This window comes from Pungitius pungitius, chromosome 19 (genome assembly GCF_949316345.1).
Source record: "Pungitius pungitius chromosome 19, fPunPun2.1, whole genome shotgun sequence".
NCBI classification, from domain to species: Eukaryota; Metazoa; Chordata; class Actinopteri; order Perciformes; family Gasterosteidae; genus Pungitius; species Pungitius pungitius.
The window spans coordinates 12,201,880-12,220,408 of NC_084918.1; the positions used below are offsets into that span (position 1 = coordinate 12,201,880).

At 44.6% G+C, this 18,529-nt stretch overlaps 1 protein-coding gene across 3 annotated transcripts in view; it reads right to left on the reverse strand.

Annotated features, from left to right (window-relative positions):
* Positions 1 to 18,529, reverse strand: part of pard3aa (par-3 family cell polarity regulator alpha, a) — a 281,463-nt gene that overhangs the window by 125,423 nt on the left and 137,511 nt on the right. For all 3 annotated transcript variants that reach the window (XM_037455958.2, XM_062559226.1, XM_037455956.2), the window contains 2 exons: positions 9,518 to 9,706; positions 9,118 to 9,288 (listed from right to left, as the gene is read on the reverse strand). In XM_037455958.2, the coding sequence (XP_037311855.2) occupies positions 9,118 to 9,288; positions 9,518 to 9,706 (360 nt within the window). The remainder of the gene's footprint in view (positions 1 to 9,117; positions 9,289 to 9,517; positions 9,707 to 18,529) is intronic.

The window sequence follows — 18,529 nt, forward strand, 5'->3', positions numbered from 1 at the left end:
CGGCTAATATTATTGTCTCACAACATTTACTAAGCGAAGAGAACAAGAGGATGGGAGTTTTTGGCAAAGCAAACACAAGGGGGGGGCGGGAGTTTGGAGAACAAGAAAAAGGAGGATTTTGAGGGGAGGAAAGTTCTGTGTGGTTGCGGCCGAGTAGCCTCCTTGTGGGGCTAGTGTACCTTGGAAGACGCGTAACAAGGTGGAGGGACTTGTAAATGAGAGGTTTAATGAGGTTCAGCGCTGCGTTGATGAGAACGAGATGCAAGGAGTGTTTGTGTGTGTGATAGAGTGTGTGTGAAATGGGGGGCCGGGTCAACACAATTACAATCACCACCATGACCGCTGGAAGCCTTATAATAAAAAGCAGGTCCCTGGATGATTCAGACTCAATAAGGCTAAGATTGACGAAATAAAGATTTATTTAACCCACTCTTTCACTCAACCTCTCTACGCGCTTTTTAATCTGACTTTGAATCTGTCACAAGCAAAGCAGAAGTAAGATGGAGTGTCTCGGGTAAGAGGTGGAAAATGTGTGTACCAGGAGCAGTTGAGGGCCAAATTATATGAAAATTATGTATAGAATGTGTCAAGCGGGAGAGATCCCAAAGGAGCGCTATGTAACTGTCTCCCTCTATCTCTGACGCCCAACAGGCTCCTTCCAAAGGCCTCTACTGCAAATAGGCTTTGGAATGAACTTAACACAGAGGCAAAATGGCAGCTATTTAATCTTTGTGTACCCAGCATTAATTAAGTCTGCCTCTGTGCATGCTAATGCTTTGTGCATGTTTACTGACCTGTGAATGTTTACTGACTAGTGCATGACGAGCAGTGCCACTTCCATGTCAAAACTGCAATTACCTGGTATTTGATATCACAGCCGTGAATCAACATCTGGTTCTTTTCCCAAACTGAAGCACATGCATTCTATCTTAATAATGGGCTGGTCACATTTTACTATATAATACAGAAAGGAAACTGCTACTCTTAATGTTTAATTCTATAAAAAAAACAAAGGAGTTTATTTGTCACATGAATAAGACGTTCCTTTAGGTTATTCACTGTCTGTCTTAGAGATGACATCCCTTTATTCCCAGTGGTTCTCATCCCCTCATCATGTGTTAAATCTGATTAATCCAGCTATTTTCAGAGTGGATTATCCTGTTGACTGAGGGAGAGGGTAGAGCTATGTGAATTTACACTGATCCCAGTCAAGATCATCTGCTGCTCAGCTACCACTGGACTCCCCAAGCAACCCTGGGTTTGGCCGTTCAAGGTGATGGTGATATCTTGGGATGAGGCGTGATAGAGTGCGTTTCCCTGTATTCATGTGCGTTTGAGTTTGTAGGCAAGTGCAGACCCGTGCACATAGTGTTGCTCTTACCGGTGCATCAGAATCTCCCTGACCTTGAGCCCTCAGTGAGGGAGTGGTGTGTTGACGGGATGAACCTTAAGCTGTCAACCGAGGCTAATAATGTCTCGTCCGTGGCCATTTCCTGGCCTACTATCCTGGTCTCAGCCTGTTGCTGCGGCCCTAATCCAGTCAACCTCCACCATAATGCTGTAATTACAATCCTTAAGCTGCTGCATCGGGCCTCAGGCACAACTCGCCCTGCTGCTGGCTAGATACCCCACTTTCATTAGCTTTTCACATCCACCTAGAGCCTCAGCTAATACCATTTCTTCCCAAAGTGGATGCCCAGGTCCTATTAGGACTTTTTAGTTAAACCTCAATTTCCCCAAAAGCCGCGATGCACATGCACACCAAGAGATGTGAGAATAACTTGTGGTTGGGTTTAACTGTTCCCCCGCCAACGATAGAGATAGGTGTCTTGCCAAGGAAATTTAAAACAGCAGTCAGCAGCATTATGGGGGGAAATAAAAAAAAAAAGCTCAACTTTGTGCAGAAGTTCTCCATCACAACGACCAGGGAACCAGGCGAGGGGAAATGGCACTGGATTGTTTCAAGCACATACAAAGAGTTGTTTACTAGTTTGGCACAGTAATGGAGTGAGGAACGGCCACCAGCACATACCGTAGATGAGACCGCATTGAGGCCGGAGGAGCCATAGCGTATGCATTTGAACAGTGCATTTGAAACACACCCAGAACAAATCAGATCTCTGCTTAGGTGATGAACTGAGCAACAGAAAACTTCTTTGTAGAGCGTTACACTGCAACCCAACTACTGAGAGGAAATGCAGAGACTGGCTACTATCTTCTATCAATCTCTACTGGAGATCCAAGTCATATGTATTGCAATATGCCAGGCTTGACCAACATTGCAGTCAAAATCCTCAAGATTAAAATAAAATCTGTCAGTACCGGGGGGTCGTGGGCAAGGGGGTCCTTACGAAAATTAAAGGACTTTAATAGTCAAAAATCAAAACTCAAAATCACTCCAACCAAAAGAGGGCAAAAAGGGACCTGGACTTGAAAACAACAAAAGACTTACTTGACATGACCCGTAACATCAACATGCAATGACACCACAAGAGACCCACAGGGCTTAAATACACAAGGGAGGTGCAGGTGATTGGACACAGGTGGACATGATCAGGCACGGCAGACAATCACAGGGGAAGACAGGACAAGGCAGGAAGTAAAGTTACCCAGAAACACAAGAGACATGAAACTACAAAATAAAACAAGACAAGAACCAAACTGTGACAAAATCCAAACATAAAGAATGTACAGCCACCCCCACAAAGGTGCAAGATCCAAGATTGGTGGTGACAGGCGTAAACCAAAGAGGCTGTGCTGACAGAGCTAACGCTGTTCGACCGACTGTCCCGACCTGGATGGTGAGGACCTTGTTGTGGACGTAATGTAATGATGAAGAGCGGCGGGCCGGCTGACAAGTTCAATCAACAATGTACAGCTAAATGGTTATTGGGTTGGGTTTATTCGTGGTTAGCTTAAAGGTTGCCTACGTTTACTATCTGGTTAGAAAGATGGTTTAATGATTTTTTTGAACAAATTAATTAACAAATGAAAGAAAAACAGCAACGTTTTTACAGCATCAGTTTTCCTTTAACTTCAAAGAGTTTTCACCACAAAAAGTAACTTATTTTCCAGTATTGAGTAAGGACCTGTCTTTTTGGTTGTTCAAATTGTTCAAAATGTTCAAATTCAGTCCAATGGTAACAGCTAACAGCTAATTGGGGAACAACATATGTACTATGCTGCAAGTGAGAGGAATCTGTGTGCGTGTGTGTGTGTGTTTATGGTGCACACACTTTCCCTCTGCAGTCCTCTCCCGTGCCCGAGCAGCCCACTCAACCACCAGATTCAATATATTATTTTTTCAATTGGTCCTATTGAGTTTCCCTTGCTGTTCCTAAATGAGTTAGTCCTCAGTGAGCCGGCTGGGAATGAAGGCCCAGCGGCGCTGGAATTGCATTTCTGCTACCTTGCGATCTACTTCCCTCACTTCAGTCACCCCATTCATTGCAAACTACATTTCCCAGAGTGCACTGCTCTGTACCTTGCCTCCATCCTCTTCCCATGAATCACTGCTATTTGCTGTGACAGCGGGGAAGCTGTGGTACATACAAGTCATGATCTGACTAGAATTCAATCAGTGCGTACTAAGTTGGGCAGGGCGCGTGGGTCGGCACACATTTCCCTCTCTTTCTCTAGCCATCAATGTGGCCCAGCATCTCAATGTTTTAAGTTCCTCTCCCAGCAGTGGTCGGCTCAATACTAATAAAACCATAATTTCCTGGGCCGCGGCCCTGATTGATAGCTCTCTCAAGGCTCTATCGATCAGCCCCTCTTTCGTCCAAGTGAGCATCTTTTGTTAGGGCCTGCCACTTCCTTCCCCCCTTGTCTCTTTGCATAAACGTCCCGTTAGTGACTAACAAGCAACGCTTTCCAAATGGATTACAAACAAGGCCATTGGCATGCTGGAGAGGCAACTTTAGAACGGAGTCACTGGCTGGATACAGTGATGCTGTCCTGTCATCATTATGCGTCATGCTGTAACTAGCCTGTCCCATTCCTTGAATTCATTGACGTTACTCTGCTCACGCATGCATCAAAACCTGGGCTGTGTAGTAAATGTGGGACGGGACACAGCCGGACATTTCCATGAATGCTGTTCTTTGTCTCTGGCTTAGAAAAGCCAGAAACAACTTCCTCAGGTGGCTAATTGCACCGGGCAACTTTGCAGGGGTTTCTTGTCCCACGTGGTATTTACATAATCGGGATCAGTGGAATGGAAAGTCGTTCAAGTGGTCAAAGAGGAGAAATGCTTTACATAAAAGCTTTACTTTGACAGTAATATGTGCTGAGACAAGCAATACAAGACAGTCAAAGTTAATAAATGTCTAGAGTGAAAAGGACTCATCGCTCTGCCGTCCTAAGGAATGAGGTCCGTCTCGAGAAATATCTCGAGAGTTCCGTGGAGGAGCACCACGATGTGAAAATAGTACAATGTGGAATTCGACTCAGTAGAAGAGAGAAGAGAGGGAAGCCGAGAACGGCTGTGTGGTGAGGCGTCTTTCTGCTGCTCCGATTAAAACAGCGCTTCATTGGCAAGTTGCCGTAGCGCTGTCAAATAAGAACAAGGAAAAACCAGACAGACAGTCTTTGAAAAAAGAGTCTATGTCTGGCTGAAGATCTCGGCCGTAAATAACAGCCTGAGTGCACACACAGAGGCGTACGTGTGTGTCATGCGATGAATTTTAAACGAGAGAAATGAAACCCAGACGCGAGTATGCTTATCATCAGCCTGTCTGCTTTTAGATGCTGCTGGGATACATATCTTATGTATCATATCATACCCAATGACCAGGACACGGCTGTTGCAACAGACAGAAACAAACATGCACTGAGTGGAAGTTCATAAGTGTCAGGCAAGTGGAACATTGCTGTGGGAGGTTCTTCTGTCCAATGTAGCGGTGCTACAACAGCCGGCCTCCACAGGATCGTATCTTCACAAAAAGAAAAGGTATCAGAAGTAATGCCAGCATCATTGAATGAATGTAGATCTTCAAGAAACTAATAAGAATGGAGGGCACACGTTTGAAAACCAACGCTGACTTTTAATAACTAAACTACTGTAAACTACTAACAGACGTGCATTCGATTTGTTTGTGACTCGAGGATCAGTCTTTGCACTAAAAAGATGGAAAAAATTCAGCAAGTGGAATTAAACAATATTGAAAAATGAAATGGAATTAAAATTACTTTTCATAAATGAATGAATTGCTTAAACACATATGCAGATATATTAATAGAACTCCAATTTAGAAGGAGAAATTTAACAGTCTCTGAAGTAGCCATGCAATTATAATGCTTCAAATTAATTGCCAGTAACCAATCATGTCGTTTGACTATCTGGGGCAAAGCGGTAGTTTTTCAAACGTGGTCTATCTGTGGAACCAATTGTTCCAGTACGGACCGCGAGGAGAGTTTGTGTATGTTGTGAATGCTAAGGATATCAGTAAAAACAAATGACTAACTTGTTATTTAATAGCTTCATCGGTACTTCTGACTTTGTTCTAGTTGCTTTGGACTTTCTGCTATTTTAACTGATTGACTTTGACCTTGGTTGACTAAACCGCGAACCCTTAGATACCTAACGTGACCTGGCAAGTGGTTGAGTGAGAGAGTCTGTGAGGGAAAAGGACTGCCACATCCAGAGAGGATTTTTTTCATATGTTTCATTCTCGGATTTGAATGTTTTCCAGGCTTTTTCAACATAAGATGAGAGGTAATTTTGTTCTTTGTCAAAATAGCTTTAGTAAATATTCACAGATTTTCATCCTCTTTGTTCTGCACGCTTCCAATGGTTATCCCATGGTTTCCCTGACAGGGGTTTGGGACTCGGCTTCAGACTTGTATTCTTGGACTTGGTTCGGAGCAATAAGAGTCCAGGGTCAGATTTTGAATCGACCTTCCGGGTTTGTGCAACAGTAGAAATAGTCCACAAACAGTGCTTTGTTACACTTGAAAGGATCCTTAATCAGGCTGAAGTATTTTTTTCTTCCAAGGTCAGGAGGAAAATAAATCTCGTTTTAACCCGAGGCAAAGGCCACTCATTGCCACTGCTCTAATGGCAGCAAAAATAGAGCAGGTACCCCCCCTCAGACATGGGCGTCATCATCAGCGTTATGAACCTGCCTATTGAAGTGCTTGTCTGCATAGCTGACAGGATATTCCTGGCCGAAAATAGCCCCAATCCTGTTAGAAGCAATTGTGCTTCTGGGAGACCTTGAGCAATATGTGGAAGTGTGTTGTGTGTGTGTGTGTGTGTCAGGTGTTGTTGTTGGGTTTAAATATGTTGGATGTGCATGCTTGTGGAGGGACCCTTACATGTGATGAGAGTGTTGCATACCGCATTTCATGTTTCCATGGAGGTGTTTCATGTTTGGATCCTTAAGAGGGATAGTGTTGTATTTGTGAAGACACACTTTAAGATGCATCGTGTATCATAGAATGGATGCCAGTTCAGTGACTGTTTTAGAAACATCCGGCCAAACCTCTAACTACAAAGAAACACAAAACTGCATTATTTTAAGGAAAAGTTAATTGTACTTTAGCACACAGTGCCAAGCAATGATGGAATCGATGCTTTATCCATGAAGTGAGGTGGCCTGGATACGCTGCTCCCATCGGAGCCCACACCCCCCACTCCCCAAGCATTAGATGTGCCGCACGGCTCCTCTCCCCTGCAGACAGTGATGGATCTGATTCATTCCAGTGGTGGCCTCCAGTGCTCAGTCCCATTCGGCTGGGTGACAGTTGCAAACTGGTGTTGGCTCCCTGTGTATCTGTCCGACCAACACGGCCGAGCGGGGGAGGAGAAGGGAGGACGTTTTAACTGCCGGGAGCCTGTGTAGACATTTAACTTCCGCTTTTCTTATTGGACCTTCAATTCTTTATTTACAATTGTATCGTTTCTCTACTCTGAATGCATTTTAATTCCTTCTGTTGACTTCATGTCCCTTTCAAACCACTAAGCCTCCGGAAAACGGTGCATCTTCATAGGGGTATTATTGCCTGTGAGTTTAACAGATGTAATTTAAAATGTGCTGTTACATCGCCTTCTCCTTTTGTTTCACACACGCTCTTCATCAACATGCAGTCTCATAGCAACTGATGTGCCGGTGAAAACTTAAATAAAATGTCTCTCTAAATTTGTTTTATCTGAAAGGATCCAAAATGTAGGAATATAATTACGTTACTCATTAATTCCACCTTTAACGCCATAGTGTAGTAAAAAAAAGCTGTTTCCAAAAATGTGTTTGTCCATGACCTTAACTGTCTGCTCAGTGTCAATGTGTCCACCTGTCTGCCTGCTGGTGAAGGATTAAAGAGGACAACAGAGTGACTGGACCGAAGTGATAGAGCTCACTGAACCTCGAAGCTGAGCTTTCCCCGGAGGGACGTCTGTCCTCCCCCTCGTGTTGAAGGCGGGATGGGCGGGAGGGTGGGGGGGTGGGGGGAAGGGGGTGGGGTGCGGCAGAAAGACAAACGAAAACTGTACAAACCGAAAACAGCCCTGTGTTTACAAAAATGTGTGGGGCTGCTTTAGGTGGGCGTGGTACTTCAGGTACCGCTGCATAAATGTGATATAATCCAATTTAAGTCAGATTGATTGATTGATTGATGAAACTTGGTTGTGGGCGGCAAAGACATTGACCAGTGGTTTTAAATAACATCATGAAAGGTCAACACTGCTGCATTGTTGTATTTTTCCTCCGTTAAACTAACAGCTTATGAAAGGCTCTGCAGACTGTCTTAGACACGGAGATTAAATTAATTTGATTCTGTGCGAGCTGTTACAGATGTATTTTCACCTTCTTTTATCATAGCGTTTGACTCAGGGATTGCTGTATGAAAATAACCAGTATTTTTGACATGAGAAAATATTTAAAAAATCCCCATGGATATATTCATGTATACCCCATGTAAAATTATGTTGTGGCAAACACTAATGCCACAATATATGACACTTTATTTTACTGTTACTGCCCGTATTTATCGTATGCTGTACCTTGCAAACTGTGGAGCACCACAAGTGGTGGGGGAGGGGGGCGGGGGGGGGGGCGAAATCATTAAAAACAAGAAGAAAAACAAGTGCACTGGGTGTCAGGCCTAGACGGTATAGTGAGAAGAGGGAGACAGAATGCTCAGAGGGTGAGGGCTTGCAGGGAGGGTGAAGGGCAGATGGGGGGGACTGGGGCTCAGCGGGGTACTCCAAGCTGACACACAGCCACAGGACACAGGGTCCAATTAGAGTCACGGCAACACTAATCAAACCTGATCTACAACCTCTGGCTGTAGGGCCAGTGTGAATGTGTGTGCGTGTGTGTTGTACTCACACATGACTCCACACTGCTGAAATTCACTCACACTGTGTTTGGCATTTCACATTGAGCTAAATCATGCTGGTTTTTACCCCGCCATATGAAAGAAAACAGTTCCTTTCAAAGAAAGGGATTAGTTCAGTATCACATCAGACATTTCAAGAAGTTGAAATCACCTCGCACCGATATGTGACAAATATCCACCCTGCCGCAATACGTATTCCCTTCATCCTCCTATCCGACAGTGTTATTCCGCAGGCCTGTCAATCATAACTCAGTGAAGTGCTTCTTAGATATCATATCAAGGCACATGGTGTGCAAAATAATTCACACAGAGAATGGGGGGGGATGATATCACGTATCTCACACAGGAAATGGGACTGTTTGAAGATTTGCATGGTGGTGTGGTTGCTTCATAAAGGTACTCTTCTAGCTATCTCAAAGCAACAAAAACCTATGGGGGATAGATTAGGGCCTGAGGCAACCTAGAGGAAAGCTACTCTCGTTTATCATCCAGTGCAGTGGAAATGCGGCTATCCCTCTTCTGCATTCAACATGTGTCCACAGGATAAGAGCATGCACGTGTGTATGTATGACGTGTGGGGTGTCATGTGCCTCACAATGAATGCGTGCAAACATGATTGAGGTGATACGAATTGTCCATCTTGGAGATGTGGTAGCTCATACTAATAACAATATCTGATTCATAAATAATTAAAAGGCAGACTAAAACAGCCGTCTCCATTTGATGCCAATTAGTGCCTAGCACACCAGCGTGACTCCTCCTTGACTGCTGGGCTACCTCGTTGTTTTTGGACACGTGCCGGGCCACGATGAGCTGAATCATCCCCCGCTTGTTGCCCTCCACGGACATGGACGTGCGCAGCGTTTCCATGGCATCCTGGTTGGTCATCCCGTGCAGCGACTCCCCGTTGACTGCGATGAGCTGGTCATTGACCCGTAGACGGCCATCCTGCAGAAAAAACGCCACGAGACAAAAGTTTGATCTCAATTTCAATATTTTCTCTGTATTCGTGTTCTCTGGAAAACGTTTACATAATTTTAACAAACCACTGATATTTAGCAACCCTTTAATATAACAACTCAAGGATATAACATTTTACATTGTTGCCAACAGTATACTATTAATGGAACTTGCGGATTTAACATCAAGTTAACTTCACTTCAACTACAAAACTTGCCTTGCTAGCGGCACCTCCATTTATAATGGATTTAACAAAGATGCCCAAGTCGGCGTGGTTCTCCTTGGAGCGGTTCCCCTTGACGCTGACCCCCAGGCCCGCCGAGCCCGAGTCACTTAGTGGGATCTCAAAGGTCATGAACTCTTGTGTGCCGTCCGGGGTCAACACCATGTCGTCCTCTTCTGAATGCTGTGAGTGAAAAGGGAAAGTGTTTCATTATCAGCACAGTGGCACCGCAGATGCTAATAAACGTTGAGAAACTGAACTGTCTATCTCCAACGAGTCACCACTCCATTCAAACTCTGTGTGAAGTATCTGACTTTAACTTTTTTGCAGAGACAGAAATGGAAATACAAAAAAAGAATAACATAAAAAAGAAAAATTATGGGAGACAAGAAAATGGGAGACAAGATAAAGAGGGGAAAGATGAGGGGCGGAGGACAAGAAAGCGAATGGATGGCAAGCATGTCACATATTTCGGGGCTGTCATTGTCAATTGGTCGCACTATCGAGCCAAACGCTGTTAATTTCTTTTCCACAGCCGTGAGCTCGGCACAGGAACAGTGGGTACGGAGGACAACTTTAAAAGCGCTGGGTAGCAATTTGGTGCTCGGAAAAACAGCGGCTTTCCTTTGACAAAACACCTGAAGTATAATTTGTGACACGTTAAGAGCCCAACCCTCCTTCCCCCTTTTGTTGGGAGTCACAATAGTAGCGTTTACCTACAAGGCCGGTGGTGCAGACCTTCATGCATGGTACAAACACAAAGAAATGGTTGGTACCAGAGAGTTAACACCCGCCACCGTTAAATCAGCTGGATAATAGTCCGACAAACAAAAACTCTCTTCTCTAACAGTTTCCACTCGTGTCTAACAAAGAGCACCTGAAATAGAATATCACAGAGGAATAGCATTTAATCAGTTTAATTAAGGGAAAAAACGGTGTAGGAGAAAGCTAACAGCAAGAGGCATCAAAGAACGTGTTGCTTAATATTCAAGTCATTGCTGTCTCAGACGGTTGAGCCGTGGCTGTTATACTGGGGCAGAGTGAATGTGCTGAACCCAAACGCTTTGATCTCAGTCCGCAGTTGATCTTCTCTCACAGCTTGACAGAAGAAAATCTTCATTCCAAAGAGGACGTAAAAAAACAACATACGGCCTTCTGGCATGGACTTTTGGCCATCTGCAACCAATCCAGTTGCTGGATGTTTGTTGCCTTGCTCAAGGGCTGAGAATGTTCCTCCCCGCACACGATCCTATGCAGCAGATAAGAGCTGAGAACTGTCCGATCGCGAAGCCCGCTCAGCAGGAAGCTTGAGAGCAGCGTCCTAACACTGTGATTGGCCAGATTGCATCGAGTGATGGCGGGGTCATTGCCATGGCAGCCAAATCCGCATGAACAATACTCACTGTGAGAGCAATCAACCCCAGAAAGCCGGCACAGGACCTCTTTAAATAGACTCACAATCAAACACAGACACACACACACACACACAGCCAGATGGATGGTGACCAGGTGTGTGCCCTTCACAGGTGCTCGGATAAAGAGTGAGGCAGAGGAAAGAAGACAGAGCATAGGGTGGGGATCTTCTGAGGCCGAGGAGTTATTAGGACGCAGCGGTGCGTTCAGCTGGAGGCTCTTTTCAACACCCCCTGACTGAGCCCCTATTCTCCAGACGGCCCTCCTATCGGCGGCCTTTTCTTCTCTCTACTCTTTGCGTCTACTGTTATCCGAATGGTAGCACACCTGTCTGTGCAACACGCCAAGTGTGCTTTGTCCCTGCCGGGACCCACCTCAAATTCACACCGCCGGAATCCATTCTCATCACGCTGCATTTCAACACTTCCTGTTCTATTACAGAATCGCACAAGTTGTCATTTGTACGAGAGCGATGGCTGAAAGAAGCGGATGGGGGACTAAGCTCATCCACTGGATTTGTAAATATAATGCCAACAATGTTGAATCTCCAGGTCAAGACAGCGGCTGAATTGAAGCAACTTTTACTCAACTGGGGGAATGTGATTAGTTGGTTACCAAAAGCAGGCCCATAGCAACGCGGCAAACGGACCATTTCCATTCTGAAAAGAATGCTCTTGGATGAATGGCCTCGTGCGTCATCGTCAGGGTCAGCTCTTTATCTTTAATGAAGATGTTTTCATCAAAACACAGTTAATAAATAATGGCTGTGAGTTATGTCCCTGGAGAAGCTTTTAGCCCAGGAGTTGAACAGAGTAGGCCTAATACATTTGTAAAAAAAAAAAAAAAAGTACACAGGACTCCGAGCGTCTGTGTGTGTGCGCGTGGCCTCTCCTCTAAAATGATGACAGAATAACCACCCACTCAGAGCTGTGTTCTGGGAATAGCAGGCTGAGGCAGAGAATGAGAGAGAGCTGTGTAACATTTTCATCAGACAGGAACAAGCGCCGCTAGCCGAGAATGAGTTTGTCAGGCTGCCTGACAGGCCTCGCTGCACCAGTTCAGCTCATCCAGGGCCGGTTCCTACTTCCTCAGAACAGACGAAGAATAAACCTCACCTCGTTGTACAAGGCTCAGCCCCATTTATGTCCCGGGGATGGAGAGAAATAAAGCGACCGACGAAGAGACACAGTGATGTAAAAACACTGAAATGAATGCATGCTTAAAAAATAAATGAAAACGCACTGGGAAAAATATCAGCAAACCATGCTAAATTATTACGGGCAACATTTTGGGCTCAACATGTTTATTTGAAGTCTAACTATGGTCTCACTTAAAGTCTCTGTCAGGAAACCCTCTGCTAACTAGGGCTGACAATCCCAAATTGTCTCTCTGAAAGAGAAAAAACATCTCCAGAGAAACTAAAAAGGGCTGAATGTTTCCAACACCTTCACCATGCGGCTCATTTGTAGTGTGCCGCAAAATAAATGGTATTAATGGAGAGATAACGCTGATTGGCCAAAACGGATCAAATAAGTTTTATTGAGAAGATGACATCACGCCATCTCACTCCAAACGCTGGTCGGCCAGTCGACTCCCCCAAATCTACATGATTCACATGGATGACAAATAGCAAATTTTGCCAAAAAGGGACATTTTTGCAGGTACTAAGTACTAAACTGGTGCATCAGGTAAGTGGTAATAATATAATTATGCTTTCACTGATCTAATAGGAAGTATGCAATAAAAGCAAAGTCCAAACAGCTGCATTACTGTTTATATCAGTTCAAAGTTAATGGTAGACATACACAGTGGTTGTTTTACTTGACATTATTACAGATGTGAGGGAAATCAAATCTCTACTTCATTACATGTCATTTAGCTGACGCTTTCGACTTACATTGCATTTTAACCCATGGACTACATTTTGCCGGGATTCAAACCGCCAACCTTGAGGCCCCCAGCGCACCACACTACTAATACATGCAGTAGGTTGGTGCTCCCTCTGAATTGTTTTGGTGGACGGTTATTCGAGAAGTAAGGGAAGTCATTCTGTTTGTTTCTTTTCTAAGTAGTTATCCAGGTGTGGTTTTGTTATCTTAATTTCAAACTGTCCCAATCTCTCCCACTTAATAGAATCTTTGTTTATATTTAGTTATTCATGTCAAAATAAATCTAATTTACTTCTACTTTTGACTTCTCACATATTCTTTGGCTGACATATGTCCGTCCCCCGTCTTATTCCCTAGACTAAGGGGAGTAACACCGTGTCCTTGATGAAGCATTATGTGTTTTTCCAAATGACAACATGATTGAAAGATACCACCGCTGTCCACAAATATGCATCAAAGGTGCACCGTTGTACTCTGGTACCAATACCTCACCAGTTCTGAGCGGAGTGGATGTAATATCCGTATTATGACTACCGGAGACGTTCAGGTGAACGTCCACTTCAGCTCCAGCTCCTCACAAAAGAAGCCCTCATTGTTTTCTTCTTTTTTCTTGCCACATTCCATTACATAATGATGTCCTTTGTTAATTAATACTGCCACAGGGAAGCACCCATTCATTACAGTCTATTGTCCTGGTGGGGGGGCAGTACTTGAGCAGGTGAACAGAGGAGAGGGTTGCTGGTCAGTCCATCTAATGAGCCCCGTCTGCACAACGGGTATTTTTTTGTTTGGCTTCTAGCTTGCTCAACGTGACGAAAAGGCCAAAGGGAAGGTGTGCTGGCGGTGTGCTCACGTGTGTCAGAGACTCCGAGCAGGGGGAAAAGCACGAGTGAGATGCAGAGGGAGAGAAACAGAGACTGCAAGTGAATCACAATTACATCTATTCACACATGGCTCTGAGTTCTCCGCACATCACTGCCTAAAACAATTAACACCGCTGGAAACTTCTCTCTACACTTGGCCCAATTTGGCGACATAAAGGTCATTGGAAATACATTTAAAATGGCTAAAAGAAATCAGCCATGGGTGTAATTGCAAAAGTGGTGCATGCGTGATAAGTATTGTAACACAAATTCCTTTTGGCGGTGTTTCTCCTTGCAACATTTTCCGACAAAGGGGGACGAATATTAAATACATGTAAGCCTATAAACAAATGTAATTCAGGTACATAGAGGGGCAGGGAGACTATGCTTTTAAACGGCATTAAAGAGCACCAAGTGCAGCTCTGGCATTGACAGGTCCTCAGTGTTTGTGAACCAAAATGACATGTTCTCCGCTGGGTTATCAAGCACATTTTGAACTCAGCGTTGACTAAATGTGAGTGTTACCCTTCGGGGGATTTCTAATGGCGAGGCTCATTTGACTCATTAGCAGAACAAAGTCTGTTTCTGTGAGGGCATCTGAGGCCAGATCTGTGCACACCACTACAAAACGCAGCATGGCTCCCAAGCATCTGTGAAGACACTGAGTGGGTCCCAACGTGAGGAATTAAAAGACAGACCTGTAGATGGCACTGGCACGGATGTTTTTGTCGGCCCCCAAGGAAGGGAAAATGATTAATGAAAGAGAACGTAGAAAAAGAGCGAGTGTACTTCCAACTGTAGTTGGCAACTGGGGATATTTGCAAAAGCGCTGCAGCGGAGCCACAGCATAGACATCATGAAGCAGATGCCTCTCATTACAAGCTAATGGCGGATAAAAAGCGCCTTGCTATGTCCAACTGCACAGGCACACTTCGAGCCATTATGGCTTCTGGAAACAGACGGCGAGTCCCCTTCGGGAGGGTGACTGTGTCGCCATAAGTGGCCTTTAACTGCCTTGTTTATTGGCGTAGCACAATGCTGCGGTTCACCCCTCGCGCTCTCTGCGCAGACAGCAAGCGTAATTATGGGAACAGCTGCTGAAAAGTGCTAAACGAAAACAGGTGGCGCCGACGAGACACGCTCGGAAATCGTTAACCGGGGCTGGCATTGTCTTCGACCGCGCTCTGCAGCATTAACTTTAATTATGGCTGAGAATGTTTCTGAACTCTGCTCTCCCGATCAGACAGCCCTTCTATAGAAGCCAGATTAATAATGTAGGGGGAATCATCAGCATTCTTGGAATAAAACGTGTCAGTGGTGGACAATAAGCCAGGAGAGAGCAGGAAGGGTTGGAAGGAGGGAACTTCTCCTAAACGTCTCGCAGTACAGACAGTTTGTGTCCAAGAGGATGCTTTTTGGAATTTGTGAGAGAGCTTTTTGGTGCCCTGATGACACCTCGGGACCCTTACCTACTGGATCACTGAGCCCTGTCACTTCACAGACATTTCAAGCCATGAAGTGGAGGAGAAGGTGACCTCTAAGATGCAGCCGCTGCCTCCACACTGTTCTGAAGAGTGCTGTAAATTCATAGAGGCTCTTGCTGATTGCAGGTTGCAAAATCCAAAATCGTACACTGCTCCTTCAAAGGGCTTTTAGAGCAATTTCTGTAATTTGGCTTCACCTGAGTTCCAAACATATTTTCAGTGAAGATTTAAGAGTAGGGGTAAGCTGAGGCCAGGCATTTGTAACAGTATGCAATTTGCTTATTGCACCCGCATGTATTCTATCAGTCTTTTTTTAATGATATCACATTGAGTAAGACTGGGAACTCACTATCAAAGAGATGTGAATATCTGCAAAACGGTGACAGCAACTTAAATTATCAGCTCTCAGCAAGAAATGACTCATCTCCTTGAGCTGTTTGCCAAGTTTTACTGAAGTAAAATATCTGGCTGAGCAACCTGCCGAATGAATAAACTCTCCAACAAGAAAGAGACTGATCAGCACTGAGGGCAAAAGTTGCATCAAATTACATCATGCCAATTGTGAAAGAGCATTACATTAAAAGATATCCAATTATATTAACACCAAAGATGTCATTTTCTGCCATGGCTGTAGATGCCGCATAGCTCAAGATAGCACTGTTTTATCACCACTCCAGTGGAACGATCCAAAGGCTTTATCATCCTGTGGATGCTGTGCTCTTAAAGCATTCAAAGATTAATCGTTCTGCTTTCCGCCAGTTGCTGGAAGAAGTGAAAGGCAATATAATGACACTTACGGAAGTTAAAAGGTCGATCTAAATGTGTTGGAAAATTTCGTTCCATCAAAGCTATTTGTATATTTTTCATACAACAACGAATAGATCCATGATCAACCCTTTACAGACCTACACCAACATGATGTTCATTGGGATTGATTGTGATGTATGGAAAAAAAACACATCATCCATTTCCTCATATTGTTGCCAGCATCAGATATTGGATGCTTTTTTCGTATTTTACCCATACGTGATTTAACAAACTGTCCACGACTGGAGGAATGACGAGGATAAATGTGAAGGAGTAAATGGAGCGTTGAGGAGGGATGAACTTGGTTCTAATTCAGCAGATCTGTGTATCATTTTGTGGCCTCCAACACCAGGGGATCGTCTTCTGTTTGCTGTGTATCAATTCATTTCCCCCTCTACCGACTCGGTAAATGGATCTTGGCGGCGAGGAAATCAATACAGCTTCGTAAATCAGCTTTTGTCTTCAAACTTTAATAGAGGAATCGAAACCTCACTCTACCGAGGGCGCCACAAAAAGAGCCAGCTGTGTAACACTGTTAGTGGATTGCATGTAAGAAAGAGGGAGGGCAATATCATCTGCTGTGAATAATTGCACAAAGCAATGCAACACTAACGATGATTACGTTGACTTGGAAGTGAAAAACAACGGTGGGCCTTTCAGATGTTGGGTCCATGTTGGAGAACCAGTGCTTATATTTCTACTGTATGAAAGGATTTCATATGAATAGGATTCCAGCCAAAGTTACTCAACTACGGATGAAGGGCTCCTAAATACCCCAATTAAAGTTCTCTAGTAAAAACATGGCAGTGAGGATTTTAAACCAGGCCACCAGGGCTGGCACTTCTGAAACAGGCCATTAGTCTGCTATAATCGTCAGCAACACTGTCACACATTTGTCTGCCGCGTACGCCGGCATTCGCACGGGCCATAAATTTGGCGGTCACATCAATCAGGGGCCGGAATTAATTGTGCAATTAAAAATCTCATTGCTTGGCAGATATAGCTACTAATGGATCAGTGACAAGTGTGATATGATCGTAAAGAGGGGACTTTAATGCACTGTTTAATTGCTCTTATGTGGTCCTCGGCGTTACAACAGCAGCTTCACAAGCCCATTTGTTCTCCACGGTCCTTGGTCGCATTGGAAATAAAAAAATGATGCTCATCGATGGGTCACAGGATGATGTAAGGCCATGCATTGACAATGTTATTATGGCTCTTGAGCATATGCGACACATCGAGCCCATTTTGTGCGTCAGCTTTTTACACAGAGCTTGGTTAGCGTTTGTGATGTTGTTTAAAACGTGTTTAGGGGGTGACTGAGTTGTGTGTGTGTGTCTGAGTGAGATGAGCGCACGGTTTAGAACAAGTTCGTAACACGTGAACATCTCTGTTGGCAGGATGTGGATGGTACCTCGTTTCCTGTCGCCATTGCGTCTCGCGCAGTGAGCCATGACATTTGACTTGGTTATTTCATGGGGAAAAAAGCAACGCCATAAAAAAAACAATCTGGTGATCGGCCGAGGTGATCGGCGTCGCTCGAAACAGCTGCGAGCACAAACAGTGCAGCGCACTGGGAGATGAATGCCAACAATAAATAAGCTCCAGCGGCTATGCGTGTGTGGCACATGTGTGCGTGTTAAATGTGCCTAAATGTGCCCTTCTTGCCTCCATGTGGGGATCTGTGTTTCTGTACCAGGAGCTGTTCTGTAATACATCTTTACTGTTGAGCTGTGCACTGGTCAGGTAGGGGATAGCGTCTGAGGTCATGGATAATGTGAAGGGGGTGAGAGTGGCGGTTGGTGCTCGACTAAGTGACGGATGGGAGAACTGAGGCAGCAAGAAAACAACGCTTGCTTTGAGCAGTACCCGAAACCAATCTTCAATCCATTCATTTTGAAATTGATGATGTGGTGGTGATCTGGTGGTTTCCTTTCTCCTCTAAAAAAATTAGAATGGTGTGACGAAACAAGCACTGAGAGATCACTCATAGTTTTCTAAAGATCCCACAGCAGTGAATCCCAACCAAGGTACATCGCCCCCCCACCCGCCCCCCCCCCAAAACAACCCGCTCCTACGATACAAGTGATGAGGTAACCTCCAAGCCCGTGGGGGCAGCATCCCTTTGACTTAGTCCCTTTAGTCTGCCTAAACAATCCTTCTTGAAGATCACTGAGTGGAATTCCCACAGCTGTCAAATGAAGGAATAACACAGCACAAAGTGACTTTGTTCACACAGCCATTGATCAGCGCCTTCTACTGTGTCTTCAAGGCGTTAGCTGAGCTTTCAGAGAGAACTCTGTGTAAAGGCTCGTCTCACCCTCCTCTGTCTTATAACACCAAGGTCGAACGGTCCGCCCAATAGAACCAAACTTGAAACTAGAAAACAACTATATATTTCTTGGCTGTGTTATCATGGATGGTAAATGTTTAACAGAGAGGAAAAGAGGTATGAAAGGGCAGGCTTATTAGTTATGAGTCCAGCGTTTAGGGAAAGGTTAAAGCCACTCTACTTTTCTCATACTACACCTGGAATCCATCTAAAAGTAC